General features: G+C 37.9%; 1 protein-coding gene across 1 annotated transcript in view; it reads left to right on the forward strand.

Moving 5' to 3' along the window:
- The window catches only part of GALNT18 (polypeptide N-acetylgalactosaminyltransferase 18), a 318,489-nt gene that overhangs the window by 156,063 nt on the left and 135,104 nt on the right, over window positions 1-27,322 (forward strand). Inside the window, exon 2 of the mRNA XM_015832460.1 lies at window positions 26,780-26,972. Within this exon, the coding sequence (XP_015687946.1) occupies window positions 26,780-26,972 (193 nt within the window). The remainder of the gene's footprint in view (window positions 1-26,779; window positions 26,973-27,322) is intronic.

Consider the following 27,322-nt stretch of genomic DNA (forward strand, 5'->3'; position numbering starts at 1 on the left):
GCAAGAAAATGACTCTGGTTATAAAGGCCATGCAAGATACAGAAATAAAATGAGCTCCCATCAATTGGACAAATCTTATATTAGTTGAACTGCTTCACTGAGCAATACATTTCAGATATTGAACAGCAGTTGTGCTCAAACCTTCAGCTCAAGCCAAGCAAGATCTAGTTGTTGTGAGTTTTAGCACCCCCACACACACACATCTGAGTGGAGTAGCATTTCTTGTGTAGCACTAGTACACAATTTGGCACTAACCTCTGATTATGTCTACCTGTTGCATGAGATTCAACTGGGCATGCTTTGGTTACCACTATGAAACAACAATAACAGGATTCGGGAGACTGTTGTGGTGTCTGTCCTTTGGAACAGCATGTCCCATGATATTTGGATGGCCCCAGGCCCCTGCTGGCTTCCATAACCTTTTAAAAACATGGTTTTCCTCCTAAGCACAGAGTAAAAACTTTGGATGATCCAGTTTTGAATATGTTGCTTTTTCATCTTCTGTGTTGTTTAGATGGTGCTGTTGTATGGTTCTTTTATATTTGCTGTTTATCTTGTTTTGTTTTTAATCCTATGTTAGCCACCCAGAATTGCATTTTGTTAGGGTGGCCTTATAAGTCATATAAATAAAACATAATTAGCATAACATTGTATTTCCATAACCCTTCTTTTTCAACTTGTTCCTCAATGCTGATGTCAACATATTGCATTTCAGGTTTTTTTCAGTATGTGTCTTCATCTTTATACATTCCTTTTTTCATTTATGTAACATTTACCTTGTGATTTAACAGAATAACAGAATTGGAAGGGACTGTGGAGGTCTTCTAGTTCAACCTCTTGCTCAGGCAGGAAACCCCATACCATTTCAGACAAATGATTGTCCAATCTCTTTCTAAAAATCTTCAGTGTTGGAGCACCCACAACCTCTGGAGGCAAGTGATTCCACTGATTAATTTGGGAGATATGAAATCACAATGCCTCTTTACATGTCTCTTCTCCCTGTGGTCATTAGAAATCTGGAATTAAGTTTTGGCAGTGCATACAATATGATGGAACTAAAATTTAGCATTCTAGATGTCAGAGCAAGAACTACGATGACTTGTGGATGATGAGGCTATTTTTAGTAGTATCTTCAAAATCACAGTATAAGTCATCTCTCAGTTTGTATCTGAGCCTGTATTCCATAAAACAATATTTTCAGTGTATACTTGGAGCATCCTTCAAACTTATACCTGCCTATATAAAGGCACTCTCAAAGATTTCAGAGTTTGGAGGTTATGGACACACAGACATGAATATAAATCATTGGGACATACAGCTGATACTCTGTATAATATACATACATTCATAATATAAAATGTTGCAACTTAATTTAATAAGCAAAATTTGGCTCCTGTCTCTTGGAGGCAAACATCTGAATAATCACCAGATGGCAGGAAAAGGATATAGAAAACAAAGGATATCCTTTGCTGACATTTAGTGGTTGCCTGGATTTTTTGCAACCCAACTAAAGGTAGCTTTAGGTGTTTTTGTGCCTGCATCTGAAATTATTCCCCCAGACCCCGGAGTTCTATATTTTAATGCTTGCTGTAAGCAGTAATCAGTAGCTGGACTAGCAAGTGAGTTGTCATTGTGAATCACTCTGCAGGGAGCTATTTATTTATCCAGGAATACAAAACTGCAGCAATAAAAAGATTTGGTTGAGAAACAGAGTAGGCAAAACCTCCTTTGTTCATTTGGCTACTCAAGGGAATGTAAGGCTGAAGAGCCGTCAGATTGCATGCCAGTTCATATTGTGTAAGACATGACCCCTTCGATGTCACATCCTTTTATCTAACATCCTTTCAGGTTCTTGTCTACTGCTTGCTAAACTAAACTGATGATGAATGGTGTCCTGAAAACTTTTTTTTAAAGCTCTGCAAATTGTTCAGTGCCACAGTCAGGAAGATTTATTTTGCATTCTCTTCTTTTTCATTTCAAGGAGAGTTTATAAGGATTTCTTGATTTCTTTTCTCATTTATATATATAAATCTTATGAATTAGTAAAAAAAAACACCTCTTCCTATGTAACATTGATGTTGTATTATATTTAATTTTGAATTCAGATTGCACTAGTTTGGGATAAGTTACAGTTATTTTCCACTCTTCTCCTTTTGTTATCCCCCATGCTTGCTTATGTATTTCCTTATGAATATAAAAAAAAAATCAGTAGAAAAGAGAGATCACTTGTATTGCAGGCATCATTAAGTCAGATGTTTGTGTATATTTTCAAGTAAAAACTCCAGAAATATGCTTTGGGCATTTGTGATCTGTATGGATCCCTCTATATGCCTTATAGAACATACTGTAATATGGTGCTTTTAAAAGAGGAAATGTATACTGTTTTTTTTCCCAGTGATTACTTGAATTTTGTATATTGCACACTAAAATCTTCAATAGGAATGGCAGAAGAGCAGTCAGGACAATAACTGACAAGAGAAAATGAGATATAAATCAAGTGTTCAAAGGGAAAGTAGGAAATGATTTTGGGCACATTTGAAATTATCTATCTATCTATCTATCTATCTATCTATCTATCTATCTATCTATCTATCTATCTATCTATCTACCTACCTACCTACCTACCTACCTACCTACCTACCTACCTACCTCAAATACAGCTACTGTATATAGTCATGAATAAACCAAGAATTGTATGTGTCAAAATACATCCAAAAACTGTGTTTGACTTATCCATGAATTGGCTTATTTCAAGTATATACACTCACAAATGAGCCCATCTGTAGATAATTCCTGAATTTTTTTATCAAAATACCTTGAAACTGAATAATCTATGCATTACCCATGGATAAGCCAATTGTGAAAATTAAAACATACTAAAATTTAAAGGCTGAATCTATCCATGGGTAGTGTGTTTTTCACAGTATTTTGATTGAAAGTTTGAGGGTTGGTGTTCCTCTTTTTCTTTCTCTCGTTGGTATCCACATGTTTCCAGCAAAACCAGCCCAAGGTTGTTGTTTTATTTGATCGTTGTATGCCACCCAGGGCACACTCGCTTTTTGTGAGATGGGCAGCTACATAAATTTGATTAATAAATACAAATACATAATGGAACTTCTCACAAAATGAGAAGGGGTGGCCAATTAAAGAAACACCTATTTATTATGAGACAAACTGATGAAGCTACTCCCAGGCCCCAAAATACCATTTACAGGTCATGTAATTTTGGGTAAAGAGCATACTTGTAGGCTGCAACTGTTCCTGATTTCTGTAGAGGACACTGAAATAGTAAACTAGTAAATATTTGGTGCATAGAGATTGTTCACCTTGCATCAAGGACCCTTCAGCATGTATTACTGTTCCTTGGCTTTGCATTAACTGAGGGGGAAAAAACTAGTCTTTGGCACAGTAGTGGATGCTGTCATGTTTGATTTTATGCTGATCTTTTTACTCTTTACAATCACAGTACACAAAAACTTTCCTTTGATCCACAAAGTGCATTTCAGAGTGCCTTTTGGCTGCCATACAATCTTCTTTAAGTTCGTTACTCTTTTTCTTGACTTAAATAGACACGGAAGGGGGACAGAGATATAGAAGAAGGGATCAACTCTTTGCAAATGTTCCTTTGACCTGCATTCATGTTATCATAGTAATTCCATCAGTACAAAATGCTTAGATCTGCCAGGTTACAATGTAATTTTGTTCTTGACAGCAATTATTTAAGGGGGCGAAAGGACAGGAAAATATTTTGCAACGGATTGTAATTATTATGGGGTGCGGGGAGGTAGAAAAGTAACAGCTATGCTGTGAAGTGGGATGTGTAAGTACCATTCTTTATATGATGTAAAATGCCAACCCTAATAGCAAAACATATTCAGGCTTTGAAAGAAGAAGTGTTTTGTATACTGACAATATCTGGCAATATCTCTAGTTGTAATTGTTGTCTTTGACATCTCCTAACCTGCCCTGGGTATTCATTAAAAGATACTGGTGACTTTAAACACTGCACCCTGGTGGTGCAGTGGTTAGAATGCAGCATTGCAGCCAAAGTCTGCCCACAGCCCAGAGTTCGATCCTGATGGGGCTCAAGGTTGACTCAGCCTTCCATCCTTCCAAGGTCAGCCAAATGAAGGCCCAGATTGTTGGGGGCAATATGCAAATAATGCTGACATTGTAAACTGCCCAGAGAGTGTTGTAAAGTAGTATATAAGTCTAAATGCTATTGTTTGCTATACCGTGTGCCTTGTTTATACTCAAAGACACTGAAGAAAGCTGTAAACCTCAGTATGTCAACCTGTGAACACAATCAAACCATTGTCTCCTATTGCATGGTTTAGTTATGACTGGAGAGAAAGCCTTATGCCAGAAAATGATGCTGGGATAAGTCTGTTGACAATTTGTTATATTATCATTTATTACCAATTCACTTTATCATATTATTTCCTTCCCATAATATAACTTGCATAGCCACAGAGATAAAAAAAAAATGGAGAGGACTTCCGGTTTGCCATCGCAGCTGCTGCGGAAGCTGGAAGGCGGGCTCTGTCTTCTGCGTTCAATTTCGTTCTGCTGGGGGACCCTGGAAAGGGTCGAAAGTCACCCTGTAGGGGTGATGAGCAAGGAGAGGACCCCTGCTTGATCGCAGAGGGTGGCAGCCTTCCGCTTGATCTGGGGTAGCCCTCCAAATCGGCAGAGGAAAGACCAGCCACAGCAATATGGCTCATCACTAAGCTGCAGACAGCTGAAGTCAAACTTACCATCAAGCACTTTTAAAGCAATGCGGATGAAACTGGGTGAGATCTGATCTTGTCTTTAAGATTCTAAATATTTTCTTTCCTGTAATAGCTACCCAAAGTTTTTTTTCCCCTGTGAGGAGAGAGGGAAGGGAATTTCTATCCCACCCTCTAAGAACTGTGGTGACTGACTACCCAGGGGAGTTAAAGCACTATAAGAACAATTTTAGTCTAATTGGATTTATATGTTTCTGAAATCTGGGGACCAAAAGTTTTTATTATTCTTACTAGACACTTTTGTTTTTATTTTAAAAAAGGAAATAAAACTGAAAAAGGATTATAAAAATTTTGGACTTAAAAAACATTAAACGGCATCGGTGACATCTTGTGGCGTATGGTATTACAACTTTTTATTGCCTAAAAGAGACTTGGCTTGAAGCCCAGACTTCAGATAAAACTCTTTTGACTTTGATAGATACCAGCTGTGAGAAACTCAGCTGTAAAGAGCATTTCTGGGCAGCATAATTGGCCTGTTTGAACTATGAATGTAAACCTTTACTGACTTTCAGAGTTATATGTGGGGAATTTCTATTAAGAGAATATGGGTGAAGATCAGGAAAAGATCCTTTTCATGTTGAAAGCAATACATGAAACCTTTCTTTCAGCTTGTGACAAAATAAGATGCAACGTAAAAGAACAAGATGCCAGTTTAGATATACAAACCCAGATCTTGACTACAACCAAAGAACTAACAACACAGAAAACAACAGGAGAAGTGGAACAAGCAAATACTAAGACAGAGGACTCAATTAATCAACAAACCCAATCAATGGAAAATCCAGAAAAGGGAGTGACAACACTGAAAATGGAAAAGACTTTCTATATAAATCAGAAGAAATTTGAGGAAAAGGAAAAAGAACAGATTGAATGGAAGATAAACATATCAAGACAATCATGGGAAATTGGACTAATAGCGAGATGATCTAATGAACACAAATGGGCTAGTCCTTTAAAAAAAATGGCAATTAAATGGTCTCTCTTATTTCAAATAATATATATAATAATTGAGGGAGATCTATTTGATTATTTAAAAGCATTGACATGGAAGGTGAGTTGGCAAAGGAAGAAAGCCAGAATAAGGCTGAAGAAAATTAGGGTTTTGATTTATTAGAGGGGATTTCATATTATTAATTAGAGGGCTGAATATGCTGGAAAACAATTTTTTTTTTAGAAAATAAAGTATCATTATAATTGAATAGGTAAGATGTGTAACAAGACTTTGGTATGAAAAGGGAAAAAGGGAGAAGTTTTGATAAGGGGAACTTTGGTCATTTAATTTAAAATATTTGGAAATCAGTTGAAAATCAGGATTCTATTTGTTTAATATTTAAAAATTAGACTCAAATAAAAAAACCATGAATATGTTTGATTTATTGGTTAACCCAAACAATATATATAATGGTTTTGACTTATTGAAGGGGATACTGTATTATTAATTAGATGATTTAATATGGTGGAAAATAGATAACTTTTAGAAAATAGAACGAGACTACACTCAAATAGATAAGATGTGTATTTTGAATATTAGATTTTGTTATGAATTGAGATAAGGGAAACTTTGGTTACTTAAAGCTTGGAAATTATAAATATCAAATGTTAATTTGAATATTGATGGGAAATTAAAATAGGGAAAAAACCAATAACAGGACATTGATTGTCTATAAAGATTGAAGGTAAACACAATTAAGATATGTGTAAGCTAAAAATTTATTGATAAATGTAATAATGATGTTTTTACTTAGTCGATATAATAAGAATTGTATCAGCCTAAATATGAGATAGAAGATATTAATGGGGAAAAGAGAGGGAATATTTGATGTCGTAACTTGAGATTTGTACTAAAGATTTATGTATGTTATTGAACTATTGATTAACCCAGCCACCATGTTGCTTTCTAAATACTTAAATGTAAAACCAGAAAACTAATAAAATATTATTTTTTAAAAAATGGAGAGAAGGCCAGCATTTTCTTTCCTGCTAGCTAACTCATAAATATAGGCTAGTTTGTGCTTGAGTTTTGTTCCCAAAGTTTTAAAGATAGCTTACGCACAAATTAGTCTCCATTACTGGATCATAAAGCAGCAAATCTAGTTTATTTATTTAATAGTGGGTCTATTTTATGGGTAAACTAGGAGCATTAATACTTTGGATCAACTCAACTGTACAGAAGTAATTTTGATAAAACAAAGTTTTAAAAATAAGATTTCTTCATCTCAAAGTATTTCTTTCTTAGTTTATTCATTTCAAGTATTTGTAATTTGCTCCATTTCATCCAGATCCCATGACTGCTGCTAAAATTCCATAGTGGTTAGAGATTTTGGTTGAATTTTTGGTAGCTATTAAAAGTGGATGAAACTGAGATTATTAATTTATGCAACCTCCAAAATAATGAGCTTGAATGTTCTGTCCTAGTAAACAAATGGAAATTTGTTTTAAATAATATAAAATTAGTTTCCTAAGACCTTAAAATGAAGATAATGAAACAAAAGCAATTATTGTATAATGAGTACCTCAGTGAATGTTTTATAATTTCTCGTTACAATTGCCTTGCTTTTGCAAATGAAATTCAGGAATTGAAATATTAGTCATATAGTTTTGATTTGTCCTATTACTAGCAGATTTTGGGGGTAAAATCAGCAGGCTTGTTAATAATACTCTGGATCAATTCTTGTTTGTTAACCTATCTTGATATCAAGAACTGCAGAGTTTTGAGACATGGAGGCTGACTAAAATTATTACTGTAGATCAGTTGAATAAGAAATCTGCCAATCACTTGTAATAGTGGATTGCTGATATGCACTGCATGTCAATATTTGAGTTAGTTTTGACAAATAGGTAAGTTTGAAGACTTTTGAAAAATAGTTACATTTGGTTGTAATGTTTGGTTATTTTATAATTTTTCAAACATTATTTCTTTTTATTGTGTCTGTCATTTGTACTTTTATAACTATTTGGTTATAATCCAACAAGACAGATACAGACCAGATAGTTAGGACTGCAGAAAAAACAATTCCAACCAGCCTGCCTTCCATTGAGAACCTGTATATTGCAAGGGTCAGAAGGAGGCTTGAGAAAATATCTACAGACCCTTCACATCCTGGACTAGACACAACTAGACACAAATATAGTTTTTTCCCCTCATGCCATCACTCTGCTAAAAACCTAACTCCCACAACACTGTTATGTTTAAGGATACTTACCCATGTAGTCGGGCTGTATTACTAACATCCTTCTCATCTTTCCTATTACCTTCTCCTATTGGTATCTTATGTTTACATTACTTGGTATGTACACTGAGTGCTTATGCACCAGAGACAAATTCTTCACACTTGGCCAATAAAGAATATTCTATTCTATTCCTAATATTAATGTTAGGTACATTCATATTATTATGTGTATGTATACTTTGTCTTCTGTTCCTTTGATTGATTTTTACACACACACACACACACACACACACACACACACACACACACACACAGAGAGAGAGAGAGAGAGAGAGAGAGAGAGAGAGAGAGAGAGAGAGAGAGAGAGAGAGATTAAATGAAGTTTTCATTAATTTTGGTCTTCATATAAAATTAGAGAAAAAGGAAGCAGTGATCATGACATAAAAAAGATTGAATGTACTTAAATCAGAGTCTTTGAGTAAGGAATAATTTCTGCTTCTCCAAATTACTATTATGAAATGAAAATCCTGTAATTTTTTTAAATCTCATTTCTAATATCTAATAGCAGTTTTCTAGACAAGATCGGGGAGATCTTACCATTTTCTGAGAAAATTGGAGGTTCCCACTGTGAAGTAAAGGAAGCAAACTAATTTTCTCCTCCCCGTCTCCTTTTATGTTAAAAGCTCAGTATATATGTGATTTCCTTTGTTCTCTGAGACAAGAACACTGAAAGAGATACATTTTAAAGAGGGAATATAAATACAAAGATAGTATTTATAGAACTCATAAGTCAGGGTAAGGTCTAGAGATGAGAAACTACGATGGTGAGAGGCCTGTGGGAAAAGAAAACTTAGGAGAAACAGTTGGAGGTATTAGATACATTTAGCCCAGAGAAGAGAAGAATACAGAAAGACATGATAGTTGTCTTCAAATATTCAAAGATTGTCAAGTAGAGCAGAGGTCCCCAACCTTTTGGGCACCAGGGACCGGTCCGTGGAGAGAGGTTTTTCTGTGGACCAGAGGGTGTGTTGTTTTGTGTGCTGCGTGCACCCTGCAGATGGGGCTTTGCTTGTTTATGTGGACCAGTTGCTAGCATGCCACAGTCCGATACTGGTCCATGGACCGGGGATTGGGGACCCCTGAAGTAGAGAAGGGGCAGAATTATTAGAGTTTCTTTAGAAGTAGAACATTTTGCAACATCTTACCTACCTAATATAGCTATTTAGTAATGGATTTTCCTCTGTAAGCATTTAAATAGGGGTTGTATAGCCTTCTGTCAGGGCTGCCGTTATAATGGTTTCCAGTGTTAGGCAGGGGAATTGGCTACTTGATCTCCAGTCCTTATGACTCTATCTGATATTACTCTGCAATTCTATTTTCATTTTATTCTACCATGCTATGTAATTACTGCAACACAAAAGCATTATCTGTGATTTTCAGATTCAGTCTAGACCTTTTCAAGTCCATTTCAAACCCAATTTCTTTCTTCCCACCTCTTCTTTCAGGGCCTTATTTGCAGTCATTCTGGCAGCATCATTTATAATAGTTAAGGGACTTGTTTCCATATACTGAATATTTATTTAACATTCTACAACTTCACATCCTCCAAATCTGTTAGAAAAGTAGCTCCCAGTATGGCTGGGAAATCTGGAAGTGCAGTTCTAATGCTTCTCGTGGCTCAGTGGTTAGAATGCAGTATTGCAGCCTAACTCTGCCCATAGCCATGAATTTGATCCTGACTAGCTCAAGGTTGACTCAGCTTTCCATCCTTCTGAGGTCAGTAAAATGAGATGTAGATTGTTGGTGCCAATATGCTGACATTTGTAAACCGCTGAGAGAGTGCTATAAAGCACTACGGAGTGGTATATAAGTGCTATTCTTGAAGGGAGTCAAGTGGGGGAGAGCATTTCAGAAAGAAATATTGGCTGCCACTGTAGAAAAATAAAGAAGTTCTTCAACATGATGAATCAATTTATCCAATGCAATATACACTGAGAAAAATGATACCCTGTGCAATTTAAGCAAATAAATAAGAACATTCTAAAAGAAAAGTCATTAACAAGATCGAGTGTTTACAAAGCACAGAGCCAAAAGCTGTGGGAGATTTTGAACTTGCTTACTCATTGCTGTTATTCAATGTTCTGTCTGCAGTTCCTTCAAGTAGCAATTTCTTTATTACATTATCATGATAGAATCTGGTGTTTCATACTAATTAAATCACAAAGTGTGTATCAAAAAGTATCAACATATGCATCAATTTAGCCTTTCGTATTGCTGCTTATTCTCACCATTCTTTCACCTTTTTCTTTCTATCCTGTGATTGAAAACAATCTACAAAAGTATTTTTGTAAAAAGTTAAAGATTACTCAAAATAAATGGCTATCGGGTCACTCTGTGATATTATACTACTTTGCTAACAATTAGGAAGAGAACAGCTTTCCTAAGGATGCAGTAAGAAGATAGGCTAGCCTGTTTCAAATCTGACATACTGGACATGGGATTCTAAGACCTGTAATCCAATATATCTGTATTGGGCCAAACTGGGGGAAGAACGATGCAGTCTCTCTTCCCAAGTCTACTGATAGAGATCTCTCTAAGTAAAATCCATGTATGTCAACTCTGTGGTATGAAATATGTAGGAGTATTTCTTACAAAACGATTGCAACGCTTGTGAATTCTGAACACATCACTGCTATCCTTGCTTCAGCAGACAGGATTTTTTTTTCATTGCCTAGAGTGTATTTGCCTGAGCACTGAACAGAAAATTGAGAGCGGAAGGCCGATTTAAATATTCCATCTCACATTCCAAAGCAACAACTATAGACTGGAGATGGAAAATTGAAACTAGCCTGAACTACCCATGAGCGCACCCATTCAGGCTAGGGAATGGAACTCATTTTTTTGCAACCATATCCTTTTAGCAAATATGTTGAAAGTCTATGGTTGTGCTATAGGTATATATGCTTAGCACAATAATATTTGATAGAATTAGTCCTTATTTTAAATCAAACTTAGATGCAAGGGAGGACATTTAGATGTATAAATCTAGGTAAGATAGGAGGCATGTAAGTTTAATATATAAACAAAAAGAATGAAGCTTTTCAAGTTTGTCTTGATCCAAATTGGGAATCATATAGCAATAAAGCTGGATTCTCTCTCTCTCTCTCTCTCTCTCTCTCTCTCTCTCTCTCTCTCTCTCTCTCTCTCTCTCTCTCTCTCTCTCTCTCTCTCTCTCTCTCTCTCTCCATCCATCCATCCATCCATCCATCCATCCATCCATCCATCTATTCATCTGTCCATCTATCTTTGTAAATTTCCAAAATAAAACATTTTTTCTTAATCTGAGACAGTGTATTTTTAAGTCCTAACTATTGGGACAGTTGGGAATGTTATTCCCTCTGCATCCTGCTTAAAGAGTAGCCATTGTTGGAACAGGAAACTGGTTTATGTGGATCTTCGCTCTCATCTAATACAATTATTTATAAAGATCAGATGTGTATTTCCTTGCAGAAGACAGGCTGTATGCATACAGCATCGTAACATAGAAAAATAATAAGATTTCTGTGTATTACACTGTTGGTGTTGGGCAAACAGCCTTAGAATTTAGTTAGAGCATTTCAGTATTTCTGTCAATTGTTTGCCAGCCTCCTTGAATGAGGTCTGAATGTTAAAAAAAGAATCTGAAAAATCCTGAAATTCTCTGCCAACTAATGCTTTCTGCAGAGTCAGAGATCATCTCGTCTTGGGGAATTAGGAATTAGAGTGCATAGGTTACAAACCAAATTGAAGTGGGGAGCATAGCTGAAGTTATGTGTTTGTTATATTCTCAGGCAGAAATAGCAGGTTAAGGCAGGCTCAGGTTAAATATTATCCCTCAGATTCTGTCTCCAGTCCCTAATGACTAGCCTTAAAATGTAGGTTATGTGTAACTGATGCCCACTTGAGATCATTTGTCTGAAATGGTATAGATTCTCCTACTTGACCAGGGGTGTGGAGTCCTGCAAGATCCCTTCCAACTCTGTTGTTGTTGTTGTTTTTGTTAAGACAATTATGAAACTAAGAATTAGCTAATACTGAACACTTTTAGAAGTTTTTCTAAAGGCTTGAAACATTTAAAAATTATTTAAAATCTCCACTTGCTTCTCTTTCTATTTGTTTCATGTAAGACAGTTTTCTCATTCTTGGCGACTTTAAGATGGGTGGACTTCAACTCCCAGAATTCCCCAGCCAGCTTCTGGGAGTTGAAGGCCACCCAATTTAAAGCCATCAAGGTTGAGAAAGAGGGATGTAAGAGATTGTGGGAAAGCTAAACTTGAGGTTGTTGCATGGTTATCTCAGAAAAGGCAGCTCACCCCAGGTGCTGAGAGTTGGACAGAACATGTTTCAAATACACTTTCTCTTAATTAATTCTTGATCATTGAGACAGGGAAATCATCACAGTTTTTAAGATTCTGTATTTACCTGAAACTAACATTAAGTAAACTTGACAAAAATCCTTGTTGTTCTTGCTTTCTTGGTACTGCCAATCAAATGGAATCTTGACTACACATTGGCTCACTTTATGCTGCTGTAATGTACCCTTTTTCAATTAAAGAAAAAATGAGATGTTTTACATAGACTTCACAATCTGTTTGCAAAGGGTGAAGGAATCTGTGTTTCTCTGGTCATAACAAGAGTTGGAACAATCTGCTGTAAGGGTTTGTCAGTTCTTTAAATCTAGCTTGCACAAGGATTAATTATGCCAGGGTTTATGAGTTAGGCTAGGCATGGTAATCTCCAAATAAAATGCTCATTTTAAGAAGCCGATTAGAAACATCCGTAGAGCAACACCATTTAAAAGTAGCCATTATGGCTTATATATAGCAATCCAAACATTGCTAATTGTTTTAAAAAAGCAAATGTTGGCCTTTTCATTGGGCTTTCCTGAAACCTACTTTTTGTTCATAACCTAGTGATTTCCATCTAATCTGCAGTCCTTATGGATACACACTGCAATAAATCTATCTTTTTCTTCAACACTGATTATCCTAACAATATTGGCAGAACAAATAAAGAAGCAAAACAAACACAACTCTCCCTGACAAAACAAATTTAATTGTTATACCCTTTGCACAAGCAGCAGTGCTTATTTTAGTTGACTAGTTTCCATGGGGGAAAAAATTAAAAAGGCACATTCTAAAACCATGTTCCAGAGCTTAAAGCTTCAGATTAACACAATTTCTCTTTATAAATGTCAGTGTTAGAATAGAAAGCATCAGTTTAATGGTGCAACTTCCAAAATAATTTTTTAAAAGCTTTGAAATGGTTTCACAGTTCACTTGCAATCTATCTCTCTTATGTTCATTTAAAGGAATTTCTTTGAATTTGTTGGAAAAAAATGCTGAAGAATCAATTGTGTTAATAAGCTTAACAATGCCACCTTTTAGGCATGTTAACACCATTTCTATATCTCTCTGGAGAACATTCTTGTCACTTTTTTTTTTACAACTGGGATTTATTTTTCTATAGAATTGTCCAGTTAATATCTTCATGATTGGCATTTGACTTCTGTAGAAATGCAGCAATATAAACCTCTGTTGCTAAAAAGTGGAATAGGTTGAGCCAAGTTTTTATATAACTTCCTGTGTTGTACACCACCATCATTTATGCCACTTAAAGTAGATGTATTGCTAGGGAAATTTATTGCTTGGATGCTGTCTAATATGCACTCCTGTATCACAGCAGTGCCTCCTTTTGGAATTTTTATTGATCAGTCCTTGACTTCAAGTAATATGCAACATAGCTGGTTTGAAGAATCAGTGCTAGCTTTGTTTTATAAATCAGAATGTTTGTGGGTGAAAATGTCTGCTTTGGGAGTAAAAATGAGACATAGAAAGATATCTGCTTTATAAAGATGACTGTTGTATGAAGCAATAATGGGAAGTGATATGGATATGCAATATGGTTGCCAGCTTCAGCCTTATTTGTTTAAACTACTTTGCTCCTCTTTTCACATATAGTAGGAATCAACATGCGTAAATACCTATGTTTATTTTTTCAGGACTAAATTCAGGTCTAATTTCAGATTAGCTCTGTTGCCTAGTCATGCGTTTAATGTATAGACATGGTAAAGAACTTATTTGAGCTGGATAGTGTAATGACAGTTCCATGCCCAATGAAAAGTGGAAGCCAACAGTAAAGGAAACATTTATTTATCAATATTCATTGGACCCATCCTACAGGAACAGATACCAGCATTGTTTATAACATTTATACACATACATAGCACCATGTGTCCATTACTTACTAGTTTAATGCATGTTTTTGCTTTACATGGATAAAGTTTATATATTTTTTTTGTATGTACTGACTGGTCCACCCAAGAATATCCTGACATCCATGATGGAAGAGGCAGCATATCCCATTATTACTATTTTTATTGTTCTGATTGGTCACACAGTAAACCAAATAGTTAGACTAGATTTGCACTTTTACCTACCTATTGAGTTCTTCTCAAGGACCTGGGATAGGCATCTGCCTGTTGGTGTCATCACGCTATTCCAAGTAACACTGCCTTTTGCAATTGATTAATGGGAGTTTGGGCAATGCCAATGATGTTCAAGCAGTGCTCCAGGTGTTTTGGGATTAAAAGGACCTGTTATTGGTACTATCTTTGCTTTCTTTTGCCATAGCCTTCTACTTCTATTTGCAGGTTTTTCTATTTTGTGATTTTCTCCCATTCTTTCTGTTCTCCTCTGCTATCTGCAGGCTCACTGTTTAGACATTTTTGTCTTTCTTATCAACAATTGTTAAGTTTGGGGTGCTATGTGCAGTGGTGGGATTCAAATAATTTAACAAACTGGTTCTCTGCCCTAATGACCATTTTAAGTATAAAAAAACCGATATACTGAAAGATAGTTTATTATTTCATGCATTTAATACTTAAATAAGAACAATAAAAGAGGTACACAAAACTAGATTAAGTTATAGAAAGAGTTTTAAAATATTAATGAAAAAATATTAAATAATACCTGACAAAAACAATAAAACTGTTACTTAAGATATTTCCATATTGCTTCTTGATTGGTGTCCTTGCAATTTTCTTCGCTTTTATCCGAGCATCATTGGCTGTGTCATTTATCCTTAACCATCTTTTCACTGTAGGCATAGGATTCCAATTGTGGCAGGAGGCTGTGAGGCTCGTTGCACCGATCATGCCAGAGGCCACAGAACGCATCACACCGATCGCACCAGTGTCACTGCTTGCAGCAGGGGGACGCGAAGTGCATCGCACCGATCACGCCAGTGCTGCCACTCATGGAGGGAGGCATACAGCGCATCACACCAATTGTGCCAGTGCTGCCACTCACAGCAGGAGGCCACGCAGCACATCATGCCGATTGCACTGGTGCCACTGCTTGCGGCAGGAGGCCACACGGTGCATCTTGCTAGTGCCACTGCTCACGGCTTCCTGCAGCAAGAAGTGGCGCCGTCTCAATTGGTGCAAAGAGCCACATGACATCCTGCCATGAGCAGCAGCAGTGGCACGATCAGCACAAAGAGCCATGTAGCATCCTACCATGAGCAGCAGCAGTGGTGCAATCGGCATGATGCACTGCATGGCCTCTTGCCGTGAATGGCAGCACCAGGGTGATCGGCGCTAAGAGCAATGCGGTGGCCTGCCGTGAATGGTAGCAGCGGCACAATGCACCATGTGATGTGCAGCCACAAGAACTCAGTTTTATCATAACTGGTTCGCCAAACTCATCAAAAAATTAGGTATCGGTTCTGCCGAACCGGTGCGAACCGGCTGAATCCCACCACTGGCTATGTGGCAGGTGCTTCTCTGTTTGAATTCTAAAGTCCCAGAGCATTTTAGCTTCTTCAATTTCTATTACTTTTTCTGTTGTATGGTTCCACCAGCTCTTGCTTGCAGGCAAATATTATTTCTTGCAGATATCCCAATGTGCCATTGTTATTTCTTTATCATGCCGTTGTTTGTAATCAGTCTATGCAATCTTCTTGCAGCAGCTGACTAAATGGCCCAATGTTTCTTCAGCTTCTTTGCAGAGGCAGCCTTTGCTATTTGTTGCTTTCTTTTCATTTCTAGATTTGTATGCATTTGTTCTTAAGGCTTGGTTGTGAGCAAGCAGAATTAGCCCCTGCATCTCTTTTTTTCATCTTTCCTGCTCTTGGCCATTGCCAGGTCTTGATATTATCTACTTTGCCGGCAAGTTTTTGTATGCGTTGACTATGCAATACTTTGCCTTGCCATGTTTCTTTTTCTTCTTCACTTCTATTTCTTTTTTTCCCCTTCTCCATCTCCTTCATCCAAGCTTCATTTTATTGTATTTCTTTGTGGTGTACCGGGAGTATGCCTAGAATTGCATTGTTTCTTCTTTATAAATTGTTGGCTGATTCATTGCAGTCTCTCCACTGATGGATTGGTGGAAACATTTCTGGTTCGACTGAAATTGGAGATTCTGATGATAATGTGCAGTTCAACCTTCATATCTGCTGATTTTCTTGGTTGTGATTGTTACTTTCCTGCTTTCTGGTGCTTCCTTGATCTTCCTTGTCTCTAGCTCAGACTTCCCTAACCTTTCCAGCTTTGTGGACTGGCAATGTGTGTGTGTGAGAGGGGCTGGTTCTGTGTGAGTGGTGGGCAAGCGTGCATGCAGCTCCATTTGCACAAGCAGCAAGCATGCGTGCCTACCACTCACACAAATGGAACATTTGCGTGAATGCTTGCCCACTGCTCATGTGTGTGGGATTGCGTGTACATGTGTGCACACCCTTTGCTTCAGGCAGCCTGATTGTGAACACGTCACGGCCCGGTAGTGGGCCATGGCCCGGGGATTGGGGACCCTTGCCCTAGGTGATATTGCTTGATCAGGTGTTTTTGGTCTTCTTATTTTTCAGTTTCTTTTCTTTCATCTGTTCTAGCTTGCTTGCATCTGATCTTAGCATGCTGATCTTACTTTCCAACCTGGTCTTCCATTTTGGTGATGCGTTGTTTGGCTTTTTTTATTCTTGTTTGTTGATTTTTGCATCCAAGATATTCAGTTATAGCTGAAGCTGTGCTGTGCAACAGTCAGTTTGTTTCTTGAAGTGGGCTGATACTTAGCTTTGATATTATAATAGTGGCATATTTTAATACTTGTTCTACCTGTTTTTTTGCAACAGGCTTCAATGCAGGCAAACTTTCTCTGTTGTTTTTAACTGTTCTAGATGCTCTATTATTCAGTCTAATTCTTCTTTTTTTTTAGTTATAGTATTTTGTTCTTTCTGAGGAAAAGGTACAGTAGATAAGAGGTTACCTGGTGTGAGAATGAAAATACTTCAGTAGCAAAGCTGGATTCTTCTACTATAACCCATCCTGATTTGTTTCTTTTGTCTGAGCTACTTCTGGCAAGGCTTTGATTTCTTTGCCCTGGGCAGATCTTTGCAGTTTTTCCAATTCTACTTCTGTGAATATTTTATTTTGTATTATAAATTGACGTTGATCTGCTAGTCTCTGTTTTGTTATTTCTGATTCTGCCTGTTATTCTTCCCAGAACTGCTTTATTCTTTTTAGATATCCTCTTCTTGTTGGACTTGTTCTGTAATAACAGATCATTATTTGTTTTCAATCTCTGCATATTTGCAACAAGTAAATTACCTTTCTTTCTAGTAGTTCTATAGCTGCTGGCCCTGGTTGCTCAGCCAGCAGTCATAAATCCTGTAATTGATTTGTCTCCTGATGTCCAGAAACTCCAACACCTAGCACAGTACTTGTTGGCCTGGGCAATGTTTGATCCACTATAGGTTTCTGAAAGTTATGTCTCACATATTGTTTGTGGGAAAGACACTCTTTGTCAAGACTCCTCTGATGAGTCTTGTCCAGTATGTTTGAACCTCTGCCATCACTCTCATCTTCCTCAGAATATGTTAAGATAGTGCCTTGCTGGGAGATTATGATTCATCGCACAGTCAGCCAGATGTTCAGACTGGATTTGGCATTTTTATCCACTGATTGAAAAGTTCTTCCAAGTAAAGCTGCCTTTTGCAATTGACTGAAGGTGATTTTGTCTGTGCCAATAATGTTCATGTGGTGCTCCAGTTATATCATCTGTCTGTCTGTCTATATTTCACGTTTCTCCCATCTCCCTCAAGGAGTTGTTTTGGGATTGCACTCAAAACTATTACTATTGGTACTACCTTTGCTTGCTTTCTTTTGCCACAGTTGTTCTATTTCTGTCTGTTGGTCTTTGTATTTTGTTCTTACCTTCAGCTCTTTGTCTTATCATCATCATCATCATCATCATCATCATCATCATCATCATCATCATCATCATCATCAATGAGCCTGGTGGCTCAGTGGTTAGAATGCAGTACTGCAAGCTACTTCAGCTGACTGCCAACTGCCAGCAATTCGTCAGTTCGAGTCTCACTGACTCAAGGTTGACTCAGCCTTCTATCCTTCTGAGGTTGGTAAAATGAGGACCCAGATTGTTGGGGGCAATAGGCTGGCTCTGTAAACCGCTTAGAGAAGGCTGTAAAGAGAGCGCTGTAAAGCACTGTGAAGCAGTATATAAGTCTAAGTGCTATTGCTAGCACCGGTTTAGTCCTCGACTTACTACCGGTTTAGTCCTCGACTTACGACCGGTTGGGGGTCGCGGCATTAAAAAGGTTGAGAACCACTGATATAGACTGTACTCTCCTGCAAATTAAGTGTTAAGGTTTTATACTGTTTTGATTGTTTTAACGGTTTTTATTTTAGTTGTTTACTTTTTACTGTTTTTTTTATTATTATTGTGTGAGCCACCTTAAGTCATGTATGTGAGATAGGTAGCTGTATATATTGAATAAATAAATAATGTATTTTTGGTCATACTTTCCTTGGCTGATGGTGGGATATCCCTGCTCAATAAGTATACATAGAGAGTTTTATTCAAAGAAGAGATGGAATGAAATGTATTTTGTTTTCTATGCAGAAAGCAGCACGTAGGGAATTAATTAGTCTGAGTCACTTGGGAAGAAGCCATCATCTTATCTAATACACTTTCTGCGTCCTGACCTTATTCTGTGGGCAGGAATGAGTGGATGCAAATCTGAAATTGCACTGCAAGCTTAGGGCGGTTAGAGTTGGTTCAGCATTTTCAGAATCACCTTATGGAATGAATGCTTTGCTAGCGAACTGTAGCATTAGTAAAATTTGACCTGAATCAACCTGGATATTGATGAACCATTCAAACCTTGCAATAGCACAGGATTTTTGTTGAAAACCATTTTTTTAACAAAGGGTTTGACACAGGGTTTTGGCTCCAGTGTACTATTTGTGTGCAAATTGGAATGTGTGTCCTGTGTTTACTGTTATCTTTTCCTGAAGCAAGAGGGGAAGCATGCGAATTGTTGATTTCCAGACTTAATTTCTTCTGCAAATGTGAACTCCCAGTTTAGAAGCAAGAGAATTGTAAGGAATTTGAAGGACATCTTGTCAGACTCTCTGCTTGGTCCTTGCTATGAACTGAAGAGTGCATTAAAAACATCTCCAGAAGAGATCTCTTGGTTGTCTTCCCCTGCAACATGGAATTAAGGAGAAAGTTCTTAACAGTGAAGACAATTAACCAGTGGAACAGCTTGCCTTCAAAAATCGAGGGCGCTCCATCACTGGAAGTTTTTAAGAAGACACCGGACAGTCACTTGTCTGAGATGGTATAGGTCAGTGGTGGCGAACCTATGGCACGGGTGCCAGAGGCGGCACTCGGAGTCTCTCTGTGGGTACACATGCCGTTGCCCCAGCCTTGCCTCCCCCCATGACACCCTCCTCACCAGCAGCCCTCCTGGAGAAGGGTCGCCCCCGAGCGTGGCCCACGTGGAGCAGTGCAGTCAAGGACATGGCAGCCAGGCAGTGTAGACAAGACTCTGCCCTCATGCCCCATTGCACACAGTTGATGCTGTGGGGTGCGGGCAGAGGGCGTGGCTGCCATGGCGCTGCTGGGCAATCTGCGACAGGCCCTGGAGGCAATGAGTGGCACTGCGGGCAGGTGGGGTAGGGGTGGAGCAGGGGTGGGGAAGGGGGTGGAGCAGGGGCAGGGGCAGTTTTTGGGCACTCGGTCTCTAAAAGGTTCGCCATCACTGGTATAGGTTCTCCTGCTTGAGCAGGGGGCTGGACTAGAAGACCTCCAAGGTCCCTTCCAGCTCTATTCTATTCATATAGTCAAGTTTTTAATGTTAATCCACAATGTGCTGCTTACATTACAAGGAGGAAAAATTATAGAAAATTCTGATGCACAAAAAGCATTAGATAAGAATGCTTTACAGATGTCTAATTCTCACAAAAATCAAGAAAGAACGAAGCTTGGAAGGAGGAGAATTTGCTAATAAAAGTTAAACCATTGATCTGGAATTGCATCCATGGCCAATGCAGGACAAAATATTATATACTGTGTTTTTTTTAAAAAAACAAGCTGGATAGAGCAGGCAATTCAGTACAGATATAGTTTGCATGAACAATATCTGCACTAAGCTAAAGTGAGACAACCTTGGCTGAATATCTCTGCTCTATATTAAAATCAAAGAGACTATGAAAGACAAGCTGTGGAATTGCTTATCTTGTTTGGAACTGCTGTCAATGCATGCTTTTTTTTAAAAAATGTGCTATATTATATTTACAATGCATGCTTTCATTTTTAAAACAGCACGCATTTCTGTGTACTTTCCTAAATAAATTCATTATCACTGTCATAGTCATCATCATTTTGATCTGCCTGTCAACAGGCCAGCCTGGTCAACTTCCTCCCCCCCCCTCCCGATTTCATCCAGAAGTGAAATGGAGCTGATCTTAGTAGCAAAATTCCACAACAAACTAAGCAGTGCTACCAATTTAGGACAACTGAAAGCTGACACATTTGTTTCTTGTTGGTGCTGTGGGTAGGAGGATGAAGAAAGTCCTGCAGAAGTGCCAGTAGCTTAATCTTCTCCATTTAAGATGCAACAAAAAGATTAAAAGCAGGTTATTAGACCTGGGTCTTCAAGTGGCTTACACCGTAGCATTAGACCACAAATCCACAATAAATAAAATTAAAAACCCCTTAACACAGCATGGCCATTCCAAAGAGCAAATCACAACACAACAATGAAAAGAAAAACAATGTGCAAGCAGCAGGTAGTGTAGCAATTAAAAACCCATCATATCCCCACAAATGTTTGCTGGAATGAGAAATAGCAGAGAAATGCCATTTCTAAATAGAGCAGAAGAGATAGCTGATCAAGGTGGCAGTTTCCAAACACCAGTATTTATTGCTCTGTTGAGAACTCTATTGTTTTGTCCCTTTGACAAGATGTACAAACAAATGTGATAACCTGGTGACTGAAAAATTAAGTGCTTGCTGTGATTAGAGTCGTTGGTCTAATTTGAATCTTGGTGTGTCTGATGTCTAGGTCAGGGCTTTTCAACCTTTTTACTCATTGTACCACTTTTAGGATATGGCAATATCCAAGTACCACCAGTCGCCTAGCAAGGTGTCAAAAACTTGATGACCCCCCAAAAAAGGAAAAAAGTGATAAAGTACAGGTAGTCCTCGACTTACAACAGTTCGCTTAGTGACTGTTTGAAGTTACAATAGCACTGAAAAAAGTGCCCCCCAAGGCACAGCCAAGCAAGACACCTGCCTGCAGTGCTCTTCCTCCTGTCCGAGGTTTTCATTGTTGTGAGCACTTCTGTTGAGGATTGGCAGCGGGGGTGGGGTGGGGGGGGTGTTTGGTTTTTATCCCCCCCCCCCATCTGCTGGGTAGTTGCAGCAGGTTTTGGTCACTTCACATGACCCTGGGACACGGTGACCATCATAAATATGAATCATTTGCCAAGCATCTGAATGTAAATCACAAAACCCTGGAGATGCTGCAACATTCCAGCTGATCGTCCCTTCTTCTGGGCTCAGCAGAAGCGCCAGGATCAGCGCTGAGCTCCAGCTGGAGCCTGGTGCTGATCCTGGAGCTTCCACTGAGCCGATCCTGGCACTTCCGCTGAGCCCTGACAGCCCTGCAGCTCCAGCCATCTCTCGCTCAGGCTTGTGCGGTGCTGCTACCGGTTCAGCTCATTCTCTTCCCCCACTACCACTTTTCTAGGATGTTCTCGTACCACCTGCCAGGTGCCAATGTACCACAGGTGGTACCCGTACCACTGGTTGAAAAGCCCTGGTCTAGGTACAAACATGCTATTCATGACCTGGGAAGTCTGAAGAACTATTTAAATAAATTAATTTCTGCTACAGTTTGAAAAATCTGAGAAATTTCTGAATGGAACTATGTGCAACTTTTGTCATTTGTCATTTATTATATTAGACCGACAGCTCTAGTTTTATACCCTGTCTCCACAGCACTGGCCTCAACGTATCCTCGGGCTTATTTTGAGGCAACTCTATCCTGTTCTTTTCCAACAGTTGTCAGTTAGAAAAACAGAGCAGAGGGAGCCTGTCAGACTCATAATTATGCTGGCAGCTTTTCTATCACCACAACAGAAGCTGGATTGTACTAAGGATTGTTCTTCGAAAGAGCTCTACATCAGTCCCAACCCACCACTGGACAACCATTTTAACAGTGGGTTACACTTCAGGGCTGCAATATTTTATTTTCTCAATGACCTCTTGCCCTGCACAACGACCTTGCTGCCGTGTTTTCATGCTGCATAGCAATCCCTTTATATAAGGAGAAGCAATAAACCCTGTTAACATACTAAAAGATTTAGTAGGCGTCTATGGCATGGATTAAACCAACAAGCAGCAAGATTAATAAAAATTAGTGTTGGGAGTGGGTTGGAGAAGAAAACATAGTTGTTCAGCTATTTAAGAGCCCTATTTTCCCACCACCGTGATCATTATTTACCAACATGAGATCACATGTTGCCAGTGCTTTAGATTTCAACCTGGGTCAATGAAATGATGATGTTGAAATGCTGTCCGGTCTTGGAGGATGTTTGGGTCTGAAGGAAGAGGATCAGGCTGAGTCTTAATCCCAGTAAGATGGAGTAGCTCTGGGTTTGTGTAAGTGGTATGTGTGAATGACCTTGGGAGGCAAGAAGAAGACTTCCATTTTAGGGAACAGTCTGATAGGAGGCTGGAGGTGAGGGAAAAGCATGAAAAGTGTTTCAGAAGGTTTTCTGAACCCCCTCTAGTTTTCCAGAAAATAAAGAGAGAGGTCAGGGGAGGAATACTTTCAGTCTTGCAGGATTCTGTTAATGCAATCTTATAATAAAGTAGGATTAATTCATATGGGTATGCTTCTTTTCTTGTCTACCTCACAATGCTGCCTGTACATAAGCTATCAGATACTGGGGTAAAATTTTCTTTAGTTCTGAATGGATTGCATTTATTTTATATATTCTTACATTAATTTAGTTTCTAGTTTGAATTTATGAAGTTAGGATAATGCTGTGCCATTGAGTTGGTGTCTACTGGAGGTTTGTCTATGTAGTTGTCAGGAGTCAAAAATGATTCAAAGGTACCTCCCACTAAAGAACTCCGTCCTTTAATTAATGTTTCATTTTTTTTCAATATTTCTCAATTCTTCATCAACTTACAGCAGGTAGTAGCACCTAGCCAATGGCTGATCTCAGAAAGGTGAAACAGAATAATGAACTGGAGACCGCAAGGAAATTAGACCCAAATATTTCCTTGAAGAATGGAGTGGGTACTTCTCATTTCTATATTGTCAGAAAACTACATGGATGTTATTCATAGATTTGCAAGGGCTGAAGCTATGTGGCAAAAACTAGTGGGCTTCAGATCAGACAGAACCATTACATAAACATTAAGCAAGTTCTTCAACCTCAAAGCTGAGAAAAGAATATCTGACTCTATCTTCTGATTCAGAATGGCTGGAAGAAAAGTCTTAGGAATTGAGTTTGTGTGTGTGTTTGTACTTGATCTTTTCTGCAATAAACTGATAATTATCGATATAAAATAAGGGGCATTTGCTTTTATTTACATCAATAGAATCGATTTTAAAATAAGTTCAGTAAAAAATGAAAATGTATTTATTTCATTGCTAGCTTGATGAATCCACTTGTATGTAATCCTGGCAGAAATAAAATATTGAAGTTCTCATTTCTGTCTTCCATGGATATAATTAAATGTTTTCTCAGTGTGAATGTTAAAATGGCCTATCCAGACGGTAAACAAGCTCTCTCTCCATTTTACTTTGGGTCTTTTCTCTTGTCATTTCATCAGTGGTTTTTTTTTAGGTCCCAACAGCTCTTCAGGCAACATGCCAAACAATAATAATCAAGAGGATCAGTCTTCCTGGAGTAGGTGGATTGGTTGCTGCACATACTAAAAATCATTATGTGATGTCACCTTGAATAACTTTATAAAAATCAGCTTAGCAAAGTATAGTCAGATTTGTACTGAAGGGTTTTTGTGCTAATTAACATGAGATTGATTGCATCACCAGCAACGTACACGTATACGCTTGCAGTATGTTGATCCGATATGTCAAAAGACCTTACAGGTCTTGAAATAAATTATGGGGAATGACTCAACTTGTGATATGTGAAGTCATAATAAAGCCTTGCGTCTGAATAACATCTCCGTGATTATCCATGACCTGACACAGATTTTGCATTTCAACCTCCTCTATTCTCCCCCCCTTTCTTTTTTTAAAAAATATATCAATCCTTTCTGATAGTTCATCCACAGGGGATTGAAGCATACATTTTTCCTCCTCTTTTCTTACATTGAAATGCACGGGGGGGATGACTTTAGAAGGTGCATAATACCTGCTTATATAATTTAGTATTTGAAATAATAGTGATATTTTATAAAATTAGGTATCTTGGGTCTTTGTTCAGCAGTGGGAAATGTAGTGTGGAAGTAAAACCTTTTTGTATTTTCTTTATTACAGAAGCCTTCAAAGGGAATGCAAATTGTACCTGCTTCTGCTTCTCAAATAATATAATCTCATCTAATAATTGATCTTGTGAATATAAAACACTGGATATTTCTCTATTCTGAATTGATTGGTCATGCCATCCAGCAGTGAACCTTTTATCTTTTTCTTGCCTGGTTATTTTTCTGGTTATTTTGATTGCCTTTAAACACCTTTTATCAAAATGACCTCCATTTTAAAAATGGGCATCAATGTATCTTTCTAAAACAAAAGTGCCTACATTATTGCATTTGATTAAATGTTTCTTAAGAGAATCTATGGGATTTCTGGAAATTTAAAATATTTTCCCATAATGAATACTAATTAGCTATATTCCTTGGTTAAATTAAAAGGTATCTGAGTGATTATCTTTAGATTATCTTTAGATTATCTTAAAATAAAGATTGCTACTGCATTATAAATCACAGCCCGAGTCTTCATATAATGGCTATTGATCCATAATATACTGCTCAAAAAAATAAAGGGAACGCAAACCCCTTCAGTTCCATGGTAAAATGTTCCCTTTATTTTTGTGAGCAGTATATATTGATTGATTGATTATATAACACCTACAATATTGGTACTCTAAAATTACAGTGATACAGGGAAATATAAGGAACTAAAATGCAATACCAAAGTCAATGCAGGGATTTTAAGGAATGCAGAATGGAAAAGGCGGTATGGTGAAAAAAACACTGCAATAATTAACTTGATAAAATCTGACAGAAATGAGCCAGAATGTTCAGATTAATGCATTAATAATAGCAGTAGCAATAGCACTTAGACTTATATACCACTTCACAGTGCTTTACAGCCCTCTCTAAGTGGTTTAAAAGTCAGCATATTGCCCCCAACAATCTGGGTCCCTCATTTTACCTCAGAAGGACAGAAGGCTGAGTCAACCTTGAGTCGGTGGGAATCAAACTGCCGAACTGCTGGCAGTCAGCAGAAATAGTCTGCAGTACTGCATTTTAACCACTGCACCACCACGGCTCAGTAGTAAAACAGCAATAAACCTGTAGTTAAATTTGGTGTAGTTTGCCTAGCTCAAGTGGCAATTTGTAGCTGATGTTGGCTATCTCACAAAGCTTGATAGCCATTATATGCGCTGTTCAGATCCGAATGAGAAAAAGTGCTTGAGATACATGGACGTTTGCTACACATGTTTAGTACCTTTTAAAGAAATTGGATCTCTCCCTGGCAGTTGCTTGATTCCCTGAAAGTATACCTTTAAGTTAAGGAACCGCTGACAAGGTACAATTACATTTCACCAGTCAGAGTCTCCTTAAAGAAGCTACATATTTTCCTGGCTCACACAATAATGAGTGTGAAATAAAATACCTCCTCGCTTGCTCCAATTTGGAACCTTCTTAACTTCAGACATGAATATTTCTTGGTATTGTTCAGCTGAAATGTAAGACCAGAAAAAATGCAGCTTCTCTAAGAAGGTGCAGAGAGGTATGGTGGGAATATTCTAGATCCAAGAGTTGTCTTGCAGCAAGATGCTAATAGATAGATGGATAGAAAGATAGAAAGAAAGATAGAAAGAAAGAAAGAAAGAAAGACAGACAGACAGACAGACAGACAGACAGACAGACAGACAGACAGACAGACAGACAGACAGACAGACAGACAGATAGATAGATAGCAAATAGTAATAGCACTTAGGCTTATATACTGCTCCATAGTGATTTACAGCACTCTCTGAATGGTTTACATATTTTACCTACCATGGAAGGCTAAGTCAACTTAGAGCCAGTCAGGATCAAATTCCTAACAGGGGGCAAAGTTAGTCTGCAATACTGTGCTCTAACCACTGCACCACCACGGCTCATAATAAAGTACAACACATCCCTAGTAAACCATAAAAGTTGCACCAAATTCTGACTGAAATTGACTCCTTCTTTACATCAGTGCATTTGTTTTTTACAGAAGCACCGCTGAAGCCAGAAGAAAATCCTGCAGACGCATTTATTGATTCATCCCTCTTTGCTCACTGGGGCCAGGATCTGAGCCCTGAGAACCAACGAATTGCCCTTAAACAGTTCCAGTATTATGGTTACAATGCCTACCTGAGTGATCGTTTGCCGCTGGACAGACCCTTGCCTGACTTTAGACCTACTGGGTAAGAAGCAACTTTTGGAAGTCACTTGATGTATTTTATCTACAGAAGAAGGTTAAAAATGGGCTAGATGATATTCTATTTCTAATGGCTTGAAACTTATTAAGTATTGCAGATACGATCTAGTCAAAATTTGTTTTTGGAAACTATGGCTTTCAGAAAACACAATGGATAAAATTTTATATGATGAAATTAGCATTATTAATAGCTATATTTATTTTCTAAAGATACAATAAATACAATAATAAGTGCTAGCAGAGCTGGTAGTTTACTTTTTTCTTCTTTTTAAAATATTGCACATCATCCTTCAAAGCTGGAGAAGGATGTTTTGGAGGCTTTTGAAAATGCATTTT

The sequence above is a fragment of the Protobothrops mucrosquamatus genome, unplaced genomic scaffold, assembly GCF_001527695.2.
Source record: "Protobothrops mucrosquamatus isolate PMUCROS unplaced genomic scaffold, P.Mucros_1.0 scaffold_27, whole genome shotgun sequence".
Classification (NCBI taxonomy): Eukaryota; Metazoa; Chordata; class Lepidosauria; order Squamata; family Viperidae; genus Protobothrops; species Protobothrops mucrosquamatus.